The following is a 23,834-nucleotide window of genomic DNA, read 5'->3' as shown; positions in this document are numbered from 1 at the left end:
GACGACGAACTAGCCACCGCAACAACCACCAACCACCGGTAACACTTTCACCTCCACCCAAGCGACACCTCACTCAACGAAAAAAACCAACAGAGCACAAAGCAGAGCGCAAATGCCATAAACCAGTAAAAACCCAACAAAAAAAGGCTAAAAATAACTTAAAAAGTAAGAAGAAGACTCGTAGGGTTAATTCTGAAATTACCAAAAAATGTTGGGTGCACAAACAATAATGCTGGTGCACCTAGCATCACCCTTTCAAGCCTATGAACATGGTGCTAAGAACATACTTGCAATGTTTGAGAGGGTCCAAGCCAAAGCAATGACCAAGGTTGACGAGTTGGGCTGAGTGTTGGTACAATGCATAATTACCATTAATGTAATTAAGAATAAGAGAAGAACCTATGGACCTATGAACATGTTAATAGAAAAGTTAGTTATAATCTCGACTAAATCCACTGCTACTCAGAAAAAGTAAGCATATTTAGACAATATTTCACTTGGGGTTAATAAACGGAAACTAGAGCTGAAATATTAAAATACCTAATGGAGAAGTGAGTGGTTTTGTTTTTTTTTTTACAAAGTTTCTTTAATCCTTTGTTAGGTTGTGAGAAAAGAAAAGGAAGAGTTGAAAGAAAACACGTGAGGAAAAAAGAAAAGAGAAATATGATGAATGATAATATTTGATTGAAGAGAAATAGAATGAAATAATGAAAAAAATATTTGATAGATAAGAAAGAAAAAGAGAAATTAATATTGAAAAACTATATTATTATTATTATTATTATTATTATCTTTTCTTTGCTATTCAGCAGAGAATTGTTTTTTGCAGGCCGCATTAAATACACTTGAATATTTCCCTGCACTTCAATTCAACCAAGCAACACTCATTTTCACTTTCTTTCCTCATCCTTCCTCTCCCCCTTTATTCTACTACACCAAACTGATCGCAAATTTGCAGATTCAATCTGATTAGAGACATAACAAAGGTATAGTGTATTGCTACTTTGAATTAAGGCTGTAACTGTACTACAGAAACCAATTATGTATATGTGATATACAAAATTAAGAAATAAAATATTCTATTTAATGCCATATCTCTTGTATTGTTCTACCATTTTCTTTATTTTTTTTTAGTACGTGTTCTAACAATTATCACTTGTCTACTAAATGCAATGTAAATGAAAAGTGGGACACATACATAGTAAAGAGCGTTGCTGACATTTCTTTTGGTAAATTTAGACACATAAAACTTCGGGTTAATTGCAAACATACTAAAAAATATGAAATCTAAGTGTCTAATTAATGTAGAGTTTATTGGAAATTGATTTTTTTTTATCACTAAAATTTAGGTAGTTTAAATGCAAAATAAAAAATTATATTTTACTATATGAACCTTAGTTAAATGGATGCAATAAAAGTTAATTTTGTTTTAACTTTCAAAAAAACTTATTTATTATAGTTGGTGACAAATTTCACTATAAATAGAGAAAATATTATTGAAAAAATACAACACATGAAGAGAGAGTGTGTGACAAGAGAGATTGTCAACAAAAATTACTTTGTTAAGAGAAAAGTGTATTTATGTGAGATTATTATCATTTCTTGTAACTATTGAGTGCGATACTCAGATTTGTAAAGTAATACACTATTTAGGATGAATTACAATCTTGTAATCATTTTGTGATAGTAAAAATATTTGAGACAGTTGCATGGATGTAGACAAGAGATGCCGAACCACGTTAAATTCTTATTTGTTATTATTTTTCCTATCGTGTAATCTTTGTGTATTCTCACGATTCTTTGTGATGTGAGTAATTTTATTTGTGATAACCTTGATTACCCAAGAGTTACATGACAAACTGTCCTACACAACCGTATCCATCATAAAACCATGTGTACTGTTTAGATAATCTACATTAGTACGTATTAATTTCTCAATTCATGTTACAGTTTTCGCAACAAGGGTGGGATCAAAAGGGGAAAAAAATAAAACAACATATTTACAGAAAATGAGAGCAACTTGGATGCCTCTAAAAGTAGACATCCCAGAAGCCCCTAACAGGATTTTGTTGGACCTGTGATGATATTGACAACGCACAAAATTGAGTTCTTCCTTTGCCCATGAAAGGTCCTGTATGCCAAGTAAAAAAGAAAGCATAGAGGCAGCCTTCATGAATGAAAAAAACTGAAGAAGGCTCGGTGGGAATCTACGTCCTGTACAAGAGAAACAAACTTGTGTAGTTTCTGCATACATTTAGGTTGGAATGTAATGCAATCGTCAGCAACTGCATGCACACAAAAAGATCACGTCAAAATGAGTCAAAAAAAAGGCTACAAACTTCCCTTCATGCAAAATCAAATACATGAATTGTTTAATGTGGGAACAATCTGATACAACTACCGAAAAACAAGTTAGATATAGCAAGATTAGAGTATATCATCAAGTTTAGCTGGTCTATCGATACCTATTTAGGCCTGCACTGATAATCTCGACTGAAGTGTCAAGACTATGTAGGTGTCAATCTCCCCAACAAAGCAAGAGAAAGAGGGAGAGGGGTCTCTACCTGGTGACACGCCAAGATAAGCAACATTCAGCAGTAGAGTCAAAATCAGGGACGTTCAAAAGTATCCCTCAACAGAACTCTGGCTTCCCCCAATAGTTGAAATACATGTAGAAGATATGGAAGATACAAGTATACAACATGGCTCTCCAAACGAGTAATATCGCTGAAGAGATCAATGAGAATTGGTGGCATGCAGTATGTTTCCTAGTTCGGTTAATTACTTCTCAAAGTAATCAATTAATATCAAGAGTTCACCCAAGTCCACTGGCTCTCTTTCTCTGGACGCAATTGTACTTTGCAATTTTGACAATCAATCACAATTTTGTTGCAGGAATGAAACATTCAAACTAGAGTATGTCCTGGATAGGCGTTTCAATCTGAGCCAATCGAATAATGGAAGTTTTCCCTGAGAATCAATAGCAATAATTCCTCAAACCAATGCAGATGTCCTACCCCGTATAACAATCTCCCAGAAAGTCACGCCTTGAAGATCATAGGTCAATCCCCAGATCATTTGCCAGTTGAAGTATGCCACACATTTGAAGATACGGATTCTCTAACAGTTTTTCATTGTTACTCTACATTGCAAATACAATGCATAATCATAATCATAATAGTAAATATTAAATTGGCCAAAAATACTATATTATTAAGAAAACTGCAAGAAAAACGAACTTCTAGTAAAATTACTTTTATTTTAAGAATATAATATAATAAACTGCACAAAGCCCCTGGTGTTTTTTGTTTTTTGTAAAGAACAACTCCGTAGAGATATGAACAAGATGTCTGAAGTCGGAAGAACTAATTCGCAACAAGTAACAAGTCAACAAATGCTTGTTGCGCCATCTCTACAGGGCGCATAACTTTCACACATATGGAAACTTATCAAGCACTATTCATTAGCTGCTACATACTTTTGCTTAAACTCTGAATGGGCTTAATCAGCTAAGCAGTAGTAGTACACCAAGATATGTTATACTCATATTTCATTTGAACCAAAAAGGTATTAGGCAATAGCTATATACATCTATATGTGAACATTAGAAACTTCGTATTAAAATGGCCGTGGTCTTCTATGAACAATGAAACAACTTAGTAAACAATTGACTGCCTTTTCACTAGAGGAGACCACATTAGCAATTGAATTCCACTACCAACATGTATAGTTTACAGGTTAGATGTCGATTCCACTACCAACATGCTGATGGAAAGCGAAATAGACTTGGCTGCAAAATTTTTATGGAGGATAAAGAGGGTCTAGTACCACAAGTGCAGCAACAGGACACATGGAGATGGGAGGGAGAGACAAATGGAAGATATACAGTGCGGAATGCATATAGGTTGCTTGATAGGGGGTCGCCTAATGAGAATCAGGATGGAGTGTTTAATATAATATGGAAGCTTAAAATTCCTATTAAGGCCTCAATCTTTGCTTGGAGATTAATCCGGGATAGACTACCAACAAAGTGCAATCTGAGAAGGAGAAATATCGAAATCTACGACATCAGCTGCCCTTTTTGCAGGAATCATGGCGAGGATGCATCTCACCTATTTTTTAACTGTGACAATATTCTGCCATTAGGGTGGGAATCCATGTCCTAGTTAAACAGTGTGGGTGTATTCCCAAACACTGAGGGCCCATTTCCTCCAACACTCATACTGTAATCTAGAGGACATTAAGATACAGCGCTGGCAGACTTGGTGGATATCCTTGACATGGTGTATTTGGCACCATAGAAACAAAATCATTATCTCAAATGACAGCTTTAATGCCTACAAATTGATGGAGGACGCTTTATTCCTCTGCTGGACATGGCTTAAGAATTTGGAAAAAGGATTTCATACTCCATTCCACTTCTGGTCCAGCAATATTAGGGAAGGGCTCTGTGTTTAGGGGGGGATTAGCACATAGCTTTTTGGTGTTGGGGTGCCTAGCCTGTGGTCAGACCTATGGTTACCTAATTCTTCATGTATTGCTAGTATTAGGTCACCATAGCTCTGCAGAGTATGATGCTAGGTTGTATATATAACAGTACCACTTATACTGATCTTCATATTATACATAATTCTACTATATTTTTGCTGATAAAAAAAAAAAAAACACAAGGCCATAATCAATGATAAATTTAGTGTGCAACTTCTCACTAGACAGCAATATATTTCTCATTAAAATTATAGGGTTGGATGAAAAAGGAGAAAAAGTGATGAAGAATTCTAAATATATAATGCATGAGATGAGTGAATACAGAACACTAAACCTAATGCTCCTATTTATTATAATAACATAAGCCAGGTACTATAGTATACAACTAGTACAAACCCATTCCAATATGACTACGAAGTTTACAAGACTCAACACATGAATAACCCTAACATTCTAATACAAACCATTACTTGCAAGCATGATCCCAAAATCTTGTATTTTAGCCAAACAGAACTTGAATATGAAGCTCTTAGAATGTGAGTTAGGCCCAAACTCACATTCTAAGAATATAAGATGGTATCAGAGCATATGCAAGATTAATCCAAAGGGTCACTCACCATTGTTATCCACGCACCAAGCCCAAGAAGAGCTGGGCGCGAGGGGTGTATTGGGAAAAACCCAAGTCCCACATCAGCTAAAAATAAAGTCAAGTTAGAGTTTATAAGTGAGGGACAACCCTCACCCCTTTGAGCTAGCTTTTGGGTTGAGTGTGTGGATAACATGTTGGGTGGCTCTTTGAATGATTCTTGGATATGCTCTGATACCATCTTAGAATGTGAGTTTGGACTTAATTCAATCCCAAAAGCTAGCTCAAGGAGTGAGTGTTATCCTATCCCTCACTTTTATACTCTAACTTGACTTTATTTTTAGCCAATGTGGGACTTGGATTTTTCCCAATAGAAGCTCATCCAGATGCAAAATTAATATAGAATCTCAGCTTTGCTAAATAGTATATGGACTTCAAGCACATCATTAATAAAATGAAGGTACCTGTTGTGCCTTAACAACAAGATTCTGAAGCATGTGTTGATATTTCTCTGGCTTCTCGGTCATCATTCGCTGCAGAAATGAGAAAGTATTACAAAAGGTGATATAAATGGATCTAACACATTTTTAACACAAAAATCAATTAAAATCCATGCCTTCAGAAGAAAAGCAGAAGAATAATATGCCACTCTTGAATCTGTGTCATCCAAAAGTTCCCTGCAAGATGCAAAAACGTTCATGCTTTATATGTCAATGTATAAAGGTGAATAAGTAAGAAAACCAACTAATTCAAAAAGAGCAAAGAAGTTTGGAATCACCTAAAAAATTGTTCCTGACCAACCTCCCGGAAGGCAACAGGATCTACTGTGCATTTACCAATAAGTAGTAGAAGAAGTGTGGCCCGAATATCAGATGTAGCACCAGGCAGGTTTCCTCTTCCTTTACTTCCAACAGCAACACCCAAAGCAATATCATCTGTTGCTGCTCCAGCCAATTGAATTAGTGGCCAATATAGTATGGCAGCAGGGACGCATGCAATTAATTGCATTGGGACAACAGCTCGTCCTTGGAAAAGTGCTGCCATTGATGCAGTCTCGTGATCCAGGTGGTAGTTATTATGGTAGCCGGATCTTCTATTTGCTTCTTCCTTGTGTCCATCCCAGTGAAAAGTATCTTGTTTGGCATGATTATCACCATCAAACCTTTTGCTTAAATTAACGTGATTGAAATTTCTGCCATGTCGCACATCATCTCCAAAGGGCAGAGATGCAGCAGGAGGAACTCTAAGGCACAATTGAGAGAATAGTATGTCGCACATCTGTTTAGAAACAGAGGAAAGTGTTGAAAATATCAGGTAATGAACGCTAAGTCAAACAATACTTAAATAGAAGGCCCAAACATAAAACCGAATAGAAATTCTACTAACATTGTTCCAAGGGATTATACAAACAAATTTCTTAAAAAATTATTATTCTAAAAAATCTGTAACAGTAATGGGTGAGTTTGTTTAAATTTAAAAAAAGCAACTTTAAATAAGTGTTTTTTTAAGAAGCAGATAGGATTTGCTTCTTAAAATAAGCAGAAACTGTTTTTTTAAGCAGAAGCAGTTTAAACAAGCACACTAAAAAAACATTTATTTCTTCGTACCCCATTGCCCGGAGGCTCTTCGCTATGCGAAGGTATGGGGGAGGGATGTTGTACGCAGCCTTACCCTTACATATGCAAAGAGGCTGTTTCCGGATTCGAACCCATGACCAACAAGTCACCAAGGCACAACTTTACCGCTGCACCAGGGCTCAAAAAACATAATACTGTTTATTTTATTAAAATAAGCACTTATTGCAAAAAATAAGTTTAAACAAACTGACCCTTAATTTATTATAAAATGCTTCTCCAGTTGACAAATAATCCCATTTTAGATCATATCACAAAAAACCATGCTCTATCAGCAGTTTACTAATAAACGAAGGGTGGCCAAAAGTTCCTTAACAATTCCTCAAACTAAATCCAACTGGCAAAGCATTCTGTTCTTCCTTTTCTTTGATCAGATAAACAACATGCAGATTTGCTTGCTACATTTTTTCAAAATTTGCATGGATTGCAATTAATGAGGATGCCATATACAAGATACAAGCGGGAGGGTTAAAATGGAGAAAGGCATTGGCGTTATTTGTGATCACAAAATACCTACCAATCTAAACAGAAAGTTTTATCATACTACTATACATCTAGCTATAGTCTATGGTACTGGATGTGGGGCTTTAAGGGGACAATAAGAGAAAAAGGTTGGAGTAGTATATAAGTGAGGGGCAATCCTCACCCTATGAATTAGTTTTTGGAGTTGAGTTAGGCCTAAACCCACATTCTAAGAATGGTAAATAATATCTCCTAAGATTTTTAGTCTTTGACTGAGACTAATGTTATCATGTGATTCAAGTAACTGATTCACCAAGTAGAATAAGGCTTTTGTTGTTTTGTAGTGTGGGTTGCAAAGACTTGGACATTTAATGTTATGACACGAGCATATTATAAAAAACACATTGAGTTCAGAAACAATTACTTTTAGAATATTGATGCGATCTGTTTCATTTATCTGAAACACCAAAGACAAAGCTCCACTCATTATGTCAATAATTGCATTGGCTTTCTCAAGATGCCAATCTTTCTTTCCATGACCCAGATCTCTGTTGCTTGTTTGTTGCATTTCATGCTCATCTAACAAAAATTTGCATCTCATGAGAAGCCTTTCAAGAACAAACAAAAATCCCCATCTAATGTAGTTGTATTTTGATTTTAGAAGGCCACACATAAGTAAAATAGGCAAAGGAACATCTGATGTATTTGAAGAATCTTGAGTTCCAGCTTGAGCAATTTTCTTCTGGAAGTATGTGATACTTGACCATATATTTCCATCTCTTTCTCCATTAATTTGAGCAATAAGCAGATCACCTAACCAGATATACCCATTTTGACGGTAAGAAATTCTTTCAGAATGAAGAAGAGAATGTAAAGTAGCCCAGGAGTGCTTTGCCTGCAAACCAATGCCATTTCTCATAACCACACCTTCCATATTTTCCAGAAACTTGAGAGATTTGGTTATCTGATTCATATGAGAGAACTCTTTGTCCAAATGAGTAAACGTACTTATTACAGCATCAAATTTCTCTGCTACAACTTCCAGTAGCTGCAAAGATTTAACATATATGAGGAAATATATTAAAATTAAAAGTGACAACAACTTAATCTTTATTAAGGAGTATAATGAATGTAAAATAAACTTATATTTGAACTAAAACAAGTGAAGTGAAGCATTATCCTGATATTAGGTAGTGAATTAGAGCAAACTGTAAGGTAAAGGCAGATGCAGCTCAGTGAAAACAACACTTACTTTTTACCTATAATGATTTCATTATCTTGTATAGCAGAGCTTTTCTGTTCGCTGAAGGTATTACACATGCCTATATACAAAGCTATGAGAAGCACTAGACAAACTGTTTCACATGCTTTCTCCAGAGCCCAAATGGTTAAATGTTACCTGCCTTTACAAACTAATCCAAGTTGATTTTTTTCCTCTCTGTATTTTACAAAGAAACTTATCTTGCAGCTTGTTGACATTAAAAAAAAGCATTTGGACTTATAATGTCCATCACCCCACATAAAAACATCCACAAAGGAGAGGGGAAGAAAAGGAAGGAGAAAAGGGGAGGTGCTCACTGGAATCATGAAAAAAGAATAGCCCTAAAACTATTTAGACAACCAGATAAGAAAAGAAGAACATGGAAGTACCATATTTAGTCGTTCACTGTTGGGATATCTGGACAGTGCTGATGCAATTGATCTTCTCAGAATCTCTCCAATACCTTCTACCCCAAGTTTAACAGAAATATAAAATGCCTCAGGTGCATTTGTTTGAGCAAGAAGAGCAGCAAGAGGTTGGATCTCATCATCACTATAATCATTGACACCAGTAGCTATGCATGTTTCATTTATTTGATGCAGAATGTAATCAAAAAGCACCGAATACAGATTTTTCCTCTCTTCTCTTGAGTTTGCAAGGGAATACTGTAATCAACATAGCAAAAAAGCAGGGTGAAATCATATAATTTAAAACTAACACTGTAATTAGGATCTTGGTTTAGGGATTTAACAACATTTTATACTACTTTGAAAAACCAAAAAGCAGGAATCTTATCAATTAAACGAAATGGTAAATCTATATTGGGCACATCAAGCAATCACAATAACAAAAGTCTTGTTCCATTAGGATCAAGCAATCACAACACTAGCTTATTACCAAACAATTAAAGCATAATTCCCCAACATTCTTTTACAATCCTAAAAGCCAAATACATATTCTGAAGCAGGCCACTGCACAATTTCTAATACTAGTTTTGCTATTTCAACATAATACATTTGTAGAATACTGCAAATATAAAGAACACTGTATATCAACCATAATATACTTGTTTTTCTAGGGATTGAGGAGCCATTATTAGTTAAAAGTTCAACTGATGAAGAAACATGTTGAGCATTGTATATTTAACATGGATACAATAATTATAGAAAGCAATACTGTTGGTATTCAGTATTTAAAGGGTCAAAAGTATTAGTGATAATAAACACTATTGGAGGTATATCAAGGTTGAGGTTAAAAGATATGCACACCTCAATAAAAATAAATTGAACTCCTCCAATCAGATCAAGTTGATCCACAAGAAACTTGGGTTTGCCAGATACAGACTCAGCAACTTCAGCAACTTCATAAAACATGTTGGTTAACATGGAAATAAGCTTACAGTGAACTAATTCTGCCCAGGAGTTCTCCCTACTGATTCTTACAAGTGCCTTCAGAACCTATGGGCAGATTGGAAGTAACTAAATTAGACAGTTATATCATAATTAATGACATAGAACATTAACAATTTATAACAAAGTAGTGAATGAATGGCTATGTATTAAAATAGATACAAAAAAATTCCAAAATTCATTAATTGGCAAGCTTCCTCTCCCCTAACACCCTGTCCAACCTCCCAAAAAAGAAGCAAAACATTTACCCAGCAGAATGTGGAGTGAAACAAAAAATGGAATTTCAATGAAATACTGGTAGAATCAAATAGGAGAGGGGGATATTATTTCTCACCCTTATGTCAAGACCATGCAAACGGTTTCTCTTGATCTTTCCTCTATCACAGACGAAATACAGCAAACAGCTGAGAGCAGATGCCCAAACAGATTCATCCTTTTCTTCAGACTGTATAAAACAATTAATCAGCATAAATTTTAAGTTATGACAACAGCATGATTAAACCATTATTTTTGAAAAACAGAAAACAGAAAAAGTATACAGACAGATAGCATAATTGTTTTAAGAACATTCATGTGAAATAGATGATAAAAACTTTTTCTTTATCCACCTAAGCAGAATCAATCTCAGATTTTGAGATGAAGTACAAGATATGTGATTGAAACTAATGCAAACCCAATCAGAAACATTAGTAATACCTCAAAAGAGTTTTCTTTTTTTATTAAAAAACAGTAATTGTCAAAAGATGCTTCCACTATCTACAAGTATACCAAGCATTAAGGTAACACCTATGACTACAGCAATTACTCTTCAATTTCATTCTGTATTCCAAAGATTTAGCCCCCAGTGTTATTATACTCTACAAATTTAACAAATTACAGTGCTGCATTACACTACAAGTCATATATAGTTAAAAACAAGATATTGATAAGATCTTCAGGAAACAGTTACTTCTGCTTAATATAGCTAAAGGGGATTTATTTAGAATGTGTACAAGATGGAAGGATGAATCAATGGTGCATATACATTTAGAGAATTTAAATCCTATTATTTTAGCTTTTACAGTGATCCTATCAATTTAGTAGTCTAGAGGGAGATATGCATGACAGTGGATCCCCATGTACAATGTCTTCTTTCTATATCTTTAAATGACAAGGTCATATTAGGATCTGTAATGTGAGGATCCAAATTCATATTTACACTATAAACACTAGATTACATTTTTACAATATACTTCTATGCAATATTGAACAAAAAGGTTTCATTGATACGTGTGTGCACACATATATGTATGTATGTATCATATAAAAAAAGCCAACTTTTGAATGTATTATGATATTATATCATAACTTATTGGGGAAAATGCAAGTCCCACATTGGCTAGAGATAGTGCCAAAATATAGTATATAAGTGGAGGACAACTGTCACCCTATGAGCTAACTTTTGGGGTTGAGTTAGGCCCAAACTCACATTCTAAGATGGTATCAAAGTCTATCCTAGATCCACTCACAAGGTCATCCACCATGTTATCTACACACCAATATAAAAAGTATTGAGAAAAACCCAAGTCCCACATTGGCTAGAGATAGTGCCAAGATATGGTATATAAGTGGAGGGCAACTATCACCCTATGAGCTAGCTTTTGGGATTGAGTTAGGTTCAAATCCACATTCTAAGGTAATTGAATTCAGAAGTAGAATTTAACTGTCCAGGTGGGCAAATCATCTAGAAATTTTTTACAATTATCTGATAAAGAGTCTTCTTTCTAGTCATACGAAATATATTTTATAAAACAGCATCAGATAGACTAATTGTTGCTTTAATTACTCCCAAGCAAATGCTAATATCACCACAAATCCATCTAACTTTGCTATCTAACTCTTAAAACAAAAAATAAAGCAGCAAATTCCTGGTCTCAATGCTGTCAAAAAAACAATGCAGTCTTGTCATGTATTCTTATATTTTCAATCTATTTAAAACTTCCCCTTCCTCATTATAGTTCTCCAATGGCAACTCATCTACACCATATAATGTAACAGAAATTAATATATTGTGAAAAGTGTCAAAGATAAAATATTGACACCCATCAATCAGATGATCCCAGCCAAGAAAAAATATTAAGAAACACAAACAATAATCTATTTCAACAGTTTCATTTTCAATGGTACCTGAACAAGAAGAAGTAGTATCTCATACAGAATATTTAAAATCCAAGACTCAAACTTATCAATTGCAGAGCCTGTGTCTGATTTGTTCTGAGAACTTCCTTTTCTGCTTCCTTGCACCATAACTTGAGTGTCACTGTCATAATAGGATTCTTGAGAATATTCTTCTTCAATAGTGGAAGCATCATCAGCAACTATCGGTTCTAGGAGATGTGCATGAACCGCAAGGTTTAGAATTAAATCAAAAGCACGAACCCTGCATGCTGTTTTAGAAGAACTAAGCATATCCTGAAATATGCATTTGAAATAAATTAGTACCCAAAAAAATTACAGATGGCATAACAGAGAGAAAGTACTTTATTTATGCATCACCTCAAGCATAGAAAGAATGAGAGGAGCAGCTGTCCGAGAATCTAAAACATACCTACAAAATAATATCGTATGACCATCATACATAACTGAGTCGCAGAACAGTGTAAAACCATAGAAATGCGAAATAACATACAAGTTCAATCAATCAATTGGCCAGAAAATTCATTTGTGGTTAAGGAATCTGACACTCAACATGATATTTTTACCCGACATTGAAAAGCTTAATCCTCAAAGCTTTGAAATACCATGTAGCCATATCTCGGCAATGCTTTCATGTAACAATGTATTAACAATAGGTTATCCAGTGACCCATTCTATAATCAACTGGACAATAGCAAAATACCAGCCAATGAGTTATACATTCATACACCTCTATAAAACCCTCCTTACTGTAACAAAACAATAGTTCCTTCAATTGTGAAGGGCACACAGCAGTCTCCCCATTGATAATTAACAAATTTTCAGGGAGATTGTGGAGGATATCCAATGCTAGGAGTATGAGTGTTGAATGGCTACTTGTAATCTTTGCAGATCAGAGAATTATATTTGTTTCATGGCTTTTGCCACGAACCTACAGTTAGCTGTAGGTTAAAACATGTTAAACTGTCTATTTTTACTCTCCCTCTGTTTGCACGCCCAATTACAACAGCTTCTAAGCATGGCATTCCTCAAATTGGTGCCAAATTGCAAGAATTTCTGGCTGATTTTTGGAATATAATTTTACTTGGGAAGACGGGGGGAGCAACTTCAATAAAAATACTTTCTAATTTGAAATTTTAACTCCACTATTTTATAAGTAATAATCCCATAACATTTTTCTTTGATTTTTCAATATCAATCCCTCCCACTTTCCTCTACTTTGAAAATTAATTCAACTCATCCCAGTTTAGAATTTGTGATTAAAAATTTTGATCATAGAAATTAGGAATATATAGTAAAACCATGGGAAAATTTATTTGGGGCTAAGCAAATGATAACCAGAAAAGGAATAAAACATAAAAGACAACAATTAATTGAAACATACATGTCAATAATTAGTTTAATAAGGACGCTCACAGCCACATCCGTTGATGGTTTTCCACTGTTATTACTTAGTCTAGTTGATGCTGTAGTAACATTGGTATTTGGGGAATAAGCCTCTGAGCAAACTGCAGCAATAACATCTTGTACCTCAGCAGGGTTCAATCGCAGAGGTTGTTGCTCACTGGTCAGGCATAAGAGAACATTTAGATGTAGAAACACAAATAAATCAATTAAAACAGCTAGAGTATGATAAAAAAAAATTATAATTCTTCACTGAATACATATGCAGTATGTATGTTTGGAACCCAGGAAAGAAAAATGAGAAAAATTTATATAAACAAACAATTTTATTGAACAATTGAAATAAGAGAGAATTCTCCCTCGAGGGTTTCTCCTTCATCCCCCCCGCCCCCAAAACCCCCCAATTTGTCCAACTGATCCACTCCAACTAACTGCTCTAAAAGACCCAAACAGTTTTTCCCATCCCTTTTGTCCCAACAACAATTCAAATTCAGGCAAATACAAAATCATTTATACCAATGTAAATCTTGGAAATCACTTAAGGAAACTTAGAAGCTTTAATTAAATGAATGCATTTCTGATGCAAGTTACAAAAACAAAAACAGAATAACAAAAAAAATCTGAATCAAAATTGGAATCACAGCAATTTGACTTGCAACAATGCAAGATTCAAGCTAAAACTTGTATTATTGCATGAATTTTCAGAGGTAGTAAAAACAGGTGCAAACATTTGCTATCTAATTCCTCTGAAGATTCTCTAAAGTCAATAATGATCTAAACCTGTAATGACGATACTGGAAAAGCTGTCGAGCTCTGGGACGGAATGTAGTAACAGGAAAATCCTCCCTGTAGAAATGGAGATGTCCAGAACAGCAAATCAAATCATGAAAAGCATTCAGCATGCCAAAGTAGTGAAAAAATAAACAGATTTTTTATGCATCTTGTGGGTAAAAAGAGTATCAAGCATTTATCCCCAGAGAGAGAGCGAGAGTATCAAACTGTAGAGTAGCTATTAAATACTTATCACATAGGCGTATAAACAAATGATAAGTCATGGAACATTACAGTCCTTATGGGAACGAGTGGTTAATGAACCAAACAGAACCCCAAACTACTGCATAAAGATTACTTGCTCTATTTCTTTGAAGAATAAAAAGATATTATGAAGAGGGAAATAACAAGATCAATCCCCCTCCCCCCGAAACACCACACCAGTCAATTAATCAATAAGAAAATTTCCGTTCATTAACAGCAATGGATAATTATAATTCTTATACTAAAATTTATTTTTATTTTCATAGAAGCCTACAGGACATGACAATGTAATACATTTGTCCTTTTCTGGCTAATCAAATATTCTATAAACCAGTGGTTTTAGATTGTAAGTACTTTAATTTCACAATAACTATAAACTATAATGAAAGTGATCATTCAACTTTTTTATATAATATTTGGCTAAAAAAACAAATTATGTAAGATTTGGCAGAACTTAAATATGAAAGAATTAAAAAAGAAAAATATCAATGCAAGTTGATAGAAGAACATGCCAAATCTGACGAGAGCCCGGTTTTGTGCGTTTAGATGCTGTTATTGCTCTCAAATGGGGGCGAGCAGAGTCAGAATTAGTTATTGGTGTTACAGGCGAAGACTGCAATAGCTGATCCAGGTAAGGCATATCATCGGTTCCAAAAAATTTCCATGGTTGCCCCTTCATCTTAGATTCTATATCTCCTACAAGTAGAGCTGCAGCACCTATTTCTAAGAAACTATGTGCTGTCATGTCTTGAGAATTCACAGCTCGATCACTGCATTAAAACATGTCAAATAACAAAGTCAATTTCTGAAGCACTATATGATGGGGAAAAACTAACAGGTAAAGTAGAGATATAAACTACAGTGGTCACTACCAAGACACCTAAACCAACATGAAGCATAGATTATTACTTTTCAGTCCCTATAGATGATGACTGTGGTTCCTCAAGCCAGCGCCATTTTAGAACATCATGAGCAATGAACCCTAGTTCTTCCGTTTCATCAGCTTTTTCAATTTTTGATAACCTTGAAACAGATAGAGCACTTGAATCCTTCTCTAGTGTTTCTGGAACACTTGCAGAACTTTGTGTTTCTGGAATACTTGCAGGAGTTAGTTGGGAATTGAAGGATTTACTCAGCAAAGATGACAATGTTGGTAGTGACTGTCCTGATGAAGGTGGTCCAGCAAATGAAGCTGGTTGAAAAAGCCGTTTTGGAATGTGTTGAGCCACTAGGGAACGCACATAACTTAATGACTTTACAAGGGACTCAGAGGCAAAGGTAGATACAGGTAAAGGAGATGTATTTGTGGATGTGGTTGATGCACCAGATTGTCGATTCAAAGCTCGTGACCACGGCTGAGTTGGGTTAATATCACATTCAGCAATTATGGTTGAACAAAAACGATCTATCTGAACTAATGTTTCCTCACTTGGTTTGTATCTGTAGGAAGAAGTTGTGAATACTTAATGAGTAAATAACAACTATAGCAAAATCGTTTATTGTCCAATAAGCAGTCAAATAAGGAAATCATGTCAGACATTAGTACATCTTTGGATTAGCTTATTTTTCTTTCATGAGTTTGACAAAAGCTTATAATCAAATTGTTCAAGAAAGAAACTGACTGAAAAGTTAGTTTTGAGTGTAAAATAATCAAAACCCAGCAAGCACTCATTTGACAAATAATGAGGCATTGCCATGTCATAGAAAATAAATATGCTAGAACACATTAATCTTTACAATAAGGATCTACCATATTACTCCATTAGTTTATTATTACGAGTGCTTGTATGCCCATTATAGCATATATATATGTAAGTATATCAGAAACTTTAATACATTAGAGCAGTAATTGAAAGAACCCATTTCCACAAAAAATCAGAACATCTTCCTGTAGAATCTAATGAAGCAACGAGATAACATCATACTCTAGCACTTTTTTGTGGCACCTTTAATCATCATTGTTTAAATAATGGACTTTATTGACACCAAATATACATCAGCGTCCTGTTTGTAAAATTGCTAAAACTAAATAATATTCTTCCAACAATTTAGTACTTGAGGAGTAGAAGCTCAACTTCAGCACAAAGTTTTTTAGAGCTCAATTTCAGCTCAATGATTGAAGTAAAGCAAGCAAAACAGAAGATATACCAATGAATTTTCATCGTTGATGAAAAAACCTACGAATACTCTCCTCTTTTTTGGCATTTTATCCACTTACATAAAGATTGTGACAGCAAATTGTGTAACTATATGAAATGAGAGTCGAACAGCTAGAGTAATAGATGATGTCTCAAAGATAGAAATCTTGTAAACTGTTGAGTATCTACATATTTAGTAACTGGCAACAAACCTTAGGAGATACCGCTTCAAAAGTGCCACACACCTTGAGACTACCGCAGGACTGAGAAAATAGTGTCAAAGTTAGAAGCTGCTGGAATTTGAAATGGTCCGCATAATGCTAACAGGCAAAAGGTAATAAAGAAATAGAAACAATATTTGAGGTGCCTAACAGATACTAAACAGCAGCCTAAGTGGCTCAGCTGAACAAAATACCAGTACAAAGCCAATTACAATAGTTCAACTGTGGGAAACATTAACAGATCCATAGCAAATAGGAACTAGATCTTGGATGAATTGAAAGGAAAATCAGGTTCAATCCCAGAACAGAATGAACCGACAAATACAACACCATCTGCTTGAACAAATATGCATTACCTTCTTATCCAAGAAAAGAGAAAAAAGAAAATTCTAAGCTACTATCGAATCGAAATTATAAGGATGTACTCCACATGTTTCATCCAACAAAATTAGTTTACTTAGTGCATGACATTGTCTTAGGAAAATAGCAGAATAGTAATAGTGCTATGGTTTTAACAAATCTGGGTAGTATCACCAACTATCCCACCACATCAATAAATAAATGCGACAATTACCTGCGCTCCCTCTCTGCAATAGTATGTTCCAGAATTGCATTATAAGCCAAGTCTGTGGTTGCAGGGGCTTTCAGATAATCCTGCAATAATATATTTAAGCTATAAAATAAAAATAAAATCGGTAAAGTTTAGACTCTAGCTGCACCATAATTTGCAGTCAAATGGAATCTCAGTCATAGTACAACAAGAATGGCAGTTATGCATAGCATTAAATTTTGGTTATATTTTAAGCTACACAAATATGTTTGAGAGTAAGGAACCCCAATAATAGGAAGCTAGTGCTTGCGTAATCAGCCTACATGTACAAATACTTGACTTACTAGTTACCGCCGATAACAATCATATCTTTTGGATACGATATATGTTAGCAATCTCAGTACAGATGGTACAAATACAATAAATGAAAGAAAAAATTGAACATGACATCTGCATCACAAGCTATGCAATAAATATTAAATTTTTCCTGCTGATACACAGACTGCATCACGAATTGAAAACAAAGACAATAATACTCATTTATTCACACAATACTTTCAAAATTTGTCGTACCTGTGCACAGCGTTACTCAGCCGTTTAAAATCGTTAACTTACAAGCAACAAAATTAGGAGAGACTTTTATTATCACATATGATAAAGAAGCAATCATTAAATTAAATAAGAAAACCATATCAGGAATCCATCACAGCCTAAACTTAAAAAATTAAGGATGTGAGCACTGAGCAGCAGTTAACTAACTTCCAGAACTTCACACATGGAGTTGCTATGGTGCCTATCATGATGGGTATGGCAAGCCAGGAAGACTTGTCAAGCATTTACTGAATGCTAATTCTATAGTTAATGTTAAAAAATCCTATCCAGGCCAATTTGAAAAAAACTTCTCGATAAGCACTTCTAGGAGAAGAAAATAAGGAGATAAAATTAATTAACAGAGATGATATGCATAGAAACTCCCTTGTTTAGCTTCTCCAAAAGCTTATTTTAACTTATGCATAAGTCAATTTTAACTTAATTCAAGTGTTTATTGAAAAGTCCAAACAGGACCTAAAAATAACTAGATAGGTAAGGTAACATAGCCCGTATGTAAGAGTGTGTACAGGAGTAATGCCCCTTCCGACAAGTTAAACCCAAACCGGCCTCAGGACATTGACCAAATTACCCCTTCCCCAACTCACCCAGTAACAAGATTTGCATTCAGCCAAGTACGTAAAAGAAGCTAAGCTTACTCGATCCCACTCTCTTCCCCCAACCAACCACAACAATTAATAACTTCCTATTTCCACATAATAATAATAATAATAATAATAATAATAATAATGATGATGATGATGACGACGAAAGAAAAAACAAGTACTATAACTAACGTGTAATTTTTTATTTAAATAATAATAAAAATAATATTCAGCAAGTGTGCGTGTGAAATTCATTTTCTACATCCAGTGCGAAACACGAATCACGAAGCGAGAGAGAGACCTGAAGTGTTCTAGAAGGTTCATTGGAGGGAGAGAGGGGCGAGGAGAGGCAATCGGCAATGGAGCGGCGCAAGGGTTCCGGCAGCTTCTTGACAACGGAGGATCTCAGGCGGGAGACGGGGATTAACTGCTGCGGCAGGCACGAGGAGCTGAAGCTGGAAAACATTATTGGATTGGTTTCGATTGGATTCGGAATCATCAGCATCAGCGAATCTGGAAGACGAAGAAGGAATTATTGCACATTTGAATTGAATGCAATTGAACGATTCGAGAATCGAGAGATTGGAAGGAGCAAGCAAGTGCGAAGCCAAGTACTGCGTTGTGTTCCGTTAGTAAGTGCCTTTTGTTTTGTGTTGGATTTGAGATTTGAGATTTGAGAAAGGAAGAAAGAAAGAAAGAAAAAAAAGGGAAAAAATGAATGTTGTTAATTTTGGGGAGTGTTGTATTAGCTGTACGTAGCGCCGTAGTTTTATGAACACAACACTTGGGACTGAGCTGGCATGCGCTAAATACTCTATATATAATTATTACTATTAAATTGAACAAATAAATATATTCTCTATTATTTTTGGTAAGCCAGTTTCCCTTTCCGTTTCAAATCTCTTCTTCCTAGGGTTTCTATACTTTACTGTATATTTCATTTTTTTTTTTGAAAAATAATAAAATTCATCTATGATAAAATGACAAATTAATCTTTAAAAATAAAAAATAAAAATTTAATTCTTAAATGTATAAAAAATATGATAAATTAATCTTATTGTTAAATTTGTAAGATCATTTTGTATTAAAGTGCAATATTTAATGACTAATCTGATAATAAATTATATTTTTTAAACATTAATTTTACATTAAATTATAACGTTAAGAATTAATATTTCATTAAATTATCTATTGGATTGATTTATTATGATTTTTATACATTTAAGAATTAAATTTAATTTTTTTATCTTTAGAAATTAATTTATTAACGTCTCATGTCTGCCTTGAGAAGAATTTTGTTTTCTTTTACACATCAATCTTTGAAAATTAAAGTTGTGATTTCCACAATCGTTCGGCTGGGAATATTTTCATCAGTTGTTAAGATTTCTTAATTCATGAACCTAACATAAGTCAAGAAAAACAAACCACTATGTTTAGTGGTGGAAATTCCATTAAAAATTGAATGGTGGTATAAATTTAGGTAATTTACGTAAAATCTTATGTTCAAATTTTAGAACTGTCATTGTATATTATTCTTGTTTTTATATACGAGGCTCTTTAAATTAATTTACAAAAATTAAGAAAAATAATTAATTTAATTAATAATATTAAATTTGTTAACAATTTATATATTTTTTAAATTACTCTTGAGACTACTTAGACTGATCATCTCATTCTTGTCATCTAATTACTTTTCATTTAATTAATTATTTTGTTAACACATAATAGTAGTTATGCATATCATCTCATTAATTTGTGGTTAGTAATCTTCCTCAATACTCACACGAGAGAAAAAGTTTATCTTATTAATTTACAATATTTGACGTTTTTTAATAATACAATATTTAACTTTTATAGATTAAACATATTATCAATTAATTAAGAGTATTTGATAAAAACAATCATCCATGTGAAAGATAATTTAAAAGAAGTCTTGTAAAAATGAACAAGCAAATTTCTTAAAAGATCCTATATATTTAATGGATTTAATATAAAGAAAGTTAAAAAAAAAAACAAAAATGAAAAAGGTTTTATAAAAAAATATGCTTATTTCTTTTAAAAAATTACTTTAAGTAATTAAAAATATATAAACATTCTCTAACTTTTGCAATGTTACCTAATAGAAAAGCTCTTTTTTATAATCTCAATTCAGGTATATGCACTATCTCTACTTAATTTAAAGTCCAATAAATGCTATTTATAGTTTACTCAAGATTTAAGAAATATAAGCTAGATAAAATTAAAATTCAATAAATGTCATCATGAGTTTTTAATAACTCATTTTCTCCTTATAATAAACAGTAATATAAGCATGAAAAATATTAAACTTCAAATATTTTAATTTACTTTGGTCCATAAATATTTTAAATGAAGAATGCCACAAAATTAAAACTTTCCATGCATTATTACAAACAAAACCAAGCATCATTAAAAATGTCTCGAACATGTGACTTTCGTGTTATTAGTATAACATTTTAACTCATTGGGTTAATATGTCAATTATGTTAAAAAATATATAATATCACTATATATAACAATAAAATTTCTAATATATATTTAATACACTTATAAATTTATATAATAAATTTTATAACAATTAATACACATATAACATGTGACATTTTAATGTATTTTTTTACATATATAAATTTTAAATAAAAATCATAGGTTTAAATAAAAATCATAAGTTTAATAAAAAAAATTATACATATAAAAAAAATATATTATTAGATCAAAATTAATTATGTAAACTTATATGTGTATTAAATATACATTATAAATTTTAGTGTTATATATAGCGACATTAATTATTTTTTAACATAATTAACTTATTAGCTTAGTTGGTTAGAACAGTTTGATGATAACACAAAACTCATTGGTAAGTGTTATGTATACTTAGTTTGTGCACTTAAATTACATAGTAATTATCTAATTTCTTTTCTTTTAAGGCTTCTTTTGACTTAAAAAGATAAGAATTTAGATTCTTTTGAGTTTTTATCATAAGAATGCTAAAGTTAGTAAATTTACAATATTTTGTAGAGTTTCAATACATCAACAAAGAATTCAACGATGTATGAAGAATGAGAATAGTGCACTTAGCGCGTTAGTGCACGCTTAGTGCGAGAAGCCAATCTATATTGTGCTTGGACGTTAAGGGCTTTGTTGGGTGCTTAACAAGTGATCACTTAAGTCAATTGTATTATGCATGTGTGCTAAGCATGCATGTATAGGCTTAACGCATGATGAATTTTCAAAAAGAATGACAATGCAATGTTTCGAAGGATATAAAAGGATGCATTGTTCTTTTTGGAGGAAGTAGGCAGTGAGGGCAGGTTTTGAAGCAAAACATCCACTTGGGAGCTCTTCTTCTTTCATTCTTTTTCATTTCCTTTGTTTCATCTCTTATTTTTGAGTCTCTTATGACTATGAGAGACTAATTTACTCATTGTTGGGGATTGGATACCAAAAAATCTTTGATGTAATGATCTTTACTATTCATTTAATGTTATTTCAGTATTATTGCCTCCTTTCTACGTTTATTGCTTTGTTTATGGTTTGATCACTCATTTACAATATGTTATAGGGTTTTAATAATTGAAAAATGTTTTTACTCTAAGAACTTGAAGAAACTTCTAGGTAACCCATGTCTAGGGATGAAATGGTGTTCTTTAGTCTTATATATGTATCTTTATTCTTAAAGCAAATTACCTGGTTTAACTTTCTAAGTAATTAGGAGTGAAATCAAGTGATTAAGGCTTTTTCACATTAGAGATCATGGTTAGAGTAGTTTAGTTGATAAAGGGAGTAGTTGGAAAAATTTTAAATGGTGAAAAATCCTTAACATTACATCAAGAATACTTTTGGTAGGACAAACACCTAATACTTCTACAAAAATCTACACCAAGTATTTTTTTTTCCATACCCAAGTATTTGGTTTTCTTGTCTCTTGCATCTTGTTATGTTGTTTTTATATCCTTTATTAGTATTGAAGTTGACATTTTTGCATTATCACTCTGAAAAAATATTTGTTTTTAGTCATTCCTTGGTTTAAAATTTGGTATGTACAAATTCTGAGTACATTCAAAGTCACTATGAACTTGACATTTTGTCTTATCGTTTAATATTATTTTGATAAATTAATATACTTGTGAAGGAGTTAACAATAAGTTTGAAAAAAAATATGTATGAAGATAAAAGACAAAAAAATATTTGAAAATTTTGGGAATAAATTGAGAATAACATGTTTGAGGGGAAAATGTTTGAAGAATGATCATAAACTATAATTTTTTAGAGGCATGAAAATAACTTATATTTAAAGAGAAAAAAAATATTTTTTTATTAAATTTCCATTGATGTTCCAAATATGTTGTTAGTGTCAATTGTTCCAAACAAACATGTGTTGCCTTCAATCATGAAATATTATTAATTAGTCTTTGACTACCATCTTTTTATGATCCTAACTAGGGGTAGAAATAGGTCAGGTCGGCCTACAGGGGTCTACGACTTGGCCTACATAAAGCCTGACCTGAACTGACATATTTAATTAAAAGGTTAGACTCAAGCTTTTTTAAAAGCCTATTAAATTAAATAGACCAGACTTAGACTCATTAAAAAACTTTATAAGTCTGATAGGCCGACCTATATATATATATACTTATATTATTTTTTGGATACCAATATATAATATTATTTTTTGGATACAATTATTTTTTTTTTGAAACTATCAGACTTTGATTACACATTACTGCTTCATAACTTCTATTCCTATAATCAAGGACTATAATTACAATTTAGGTGTGAGTCATGTGCCCTTTTATATTTCTCATTATTTTGATTGACTTTCCTTTTTCTTTAATTTTCCTATTACGTTCCTTCTCCATAAAATATTAAATATTTATTGCGAAGAAGACTTTTAAAAAGGCTATCAGGCCAGACCAAACTTTTAAAAAGGCCAAGCCGAGCCAAAATAAAAACCAAAGATTCATTGTAAGCTAGGCTCAGGCATTTCAAAGCCTGACCTGACCTATTCCCACCCCTAATCCTAACTAATATCTATGTAACACATAATTAAGTTTTTCAATGATAAATAATTAAAAATATTCAATTCTGTATCACCTAGAAATTAGTTGAAACCATATAATCTTTAACCATCTAATATAGTTTATCATTCGTAACAACACAACCAAAAAAAGTTTTATCATTAAAAGCAAATATGTTTTGTTTCAACTTCAACTTAAGCTTTACTCTGAGCTCAAGAAGAATGAAACTTGATTCAGGC

The 23,834-nt window shown here is 33.0% G+C and overlaps 1 protein-coding gene across 2 annotated transcripts; it reads right to left on the bottom strand.

Annotated features, from left to right (window-relative positions):
• Window positions 1–1,799: 1,799 nt before the first annotated feature.
• On the bottom strand, window positions 1,800–19,328 carry LOC114385291. 2 transcript variants are annotated; one of them, XM_028345310.1, is made up of 18 exons: window positions 18,858–19,328; window positions 17,388–17,467; window positions 16,805–16,855; window positions 15,364–15,894; window positions 14,967–15,224; window positions 14,200–14,265; window positions 13,400–13,579; window positions 12,376–12,427; window positions 12,007–12,291; window positions 10,175–10,285; window positions 9,700–9,888; window positions 8,821–9,096; window positions 7,595–8,218; window positions 5,853–6,352; window positions 5,691–5,751; window positions 5,539–5,607; window positions 2,466–3,142; window positions 1,800–2,285 (listed from the first exon to the last, which is right to left on the bottom strand). In XM_028345310.1, exons 1-17 carry the CDS (start codon window positions 19,059–19,061, stop codon window positions 3,056–3,058), a joined length of 3,624 nt encoding a protein of 1,207 aa, XP_028201111.1. In that variant the 5' UTR covers window positions 19,062–19,328; the 3' UTR covers window positions 1,800–2,285; window positions 2,466–3,055. The 2 variants fall into 2 exon arrangements, with proteins under 2 accessions (XP_028201111.1, XP_028201105.1); XM_028345304.1 differs by having other exon boundaries at window positions 2,565–3,142.
• Window positions 19,329–23,834: the final 4,506 nt, after the last annotated feature.

Source organism: Glycine soja, chromosome 2 (genome assembly GCF_004193775.1).
Source record: "Glycine soja cultivar W05 chromosome 2, ASM419377v2, whole genome shotgun sequence".
NCBI lineage: Eukaryota > Viridiplantae > Streptophyta > Magnoliopsida > Fabales > Fabaceae > Glycine > Glycine soja.
Note: the sequence above shows the minus strand (reverse complement) of the source record. Positions and strands in the feature narration are given on the sequence as shown.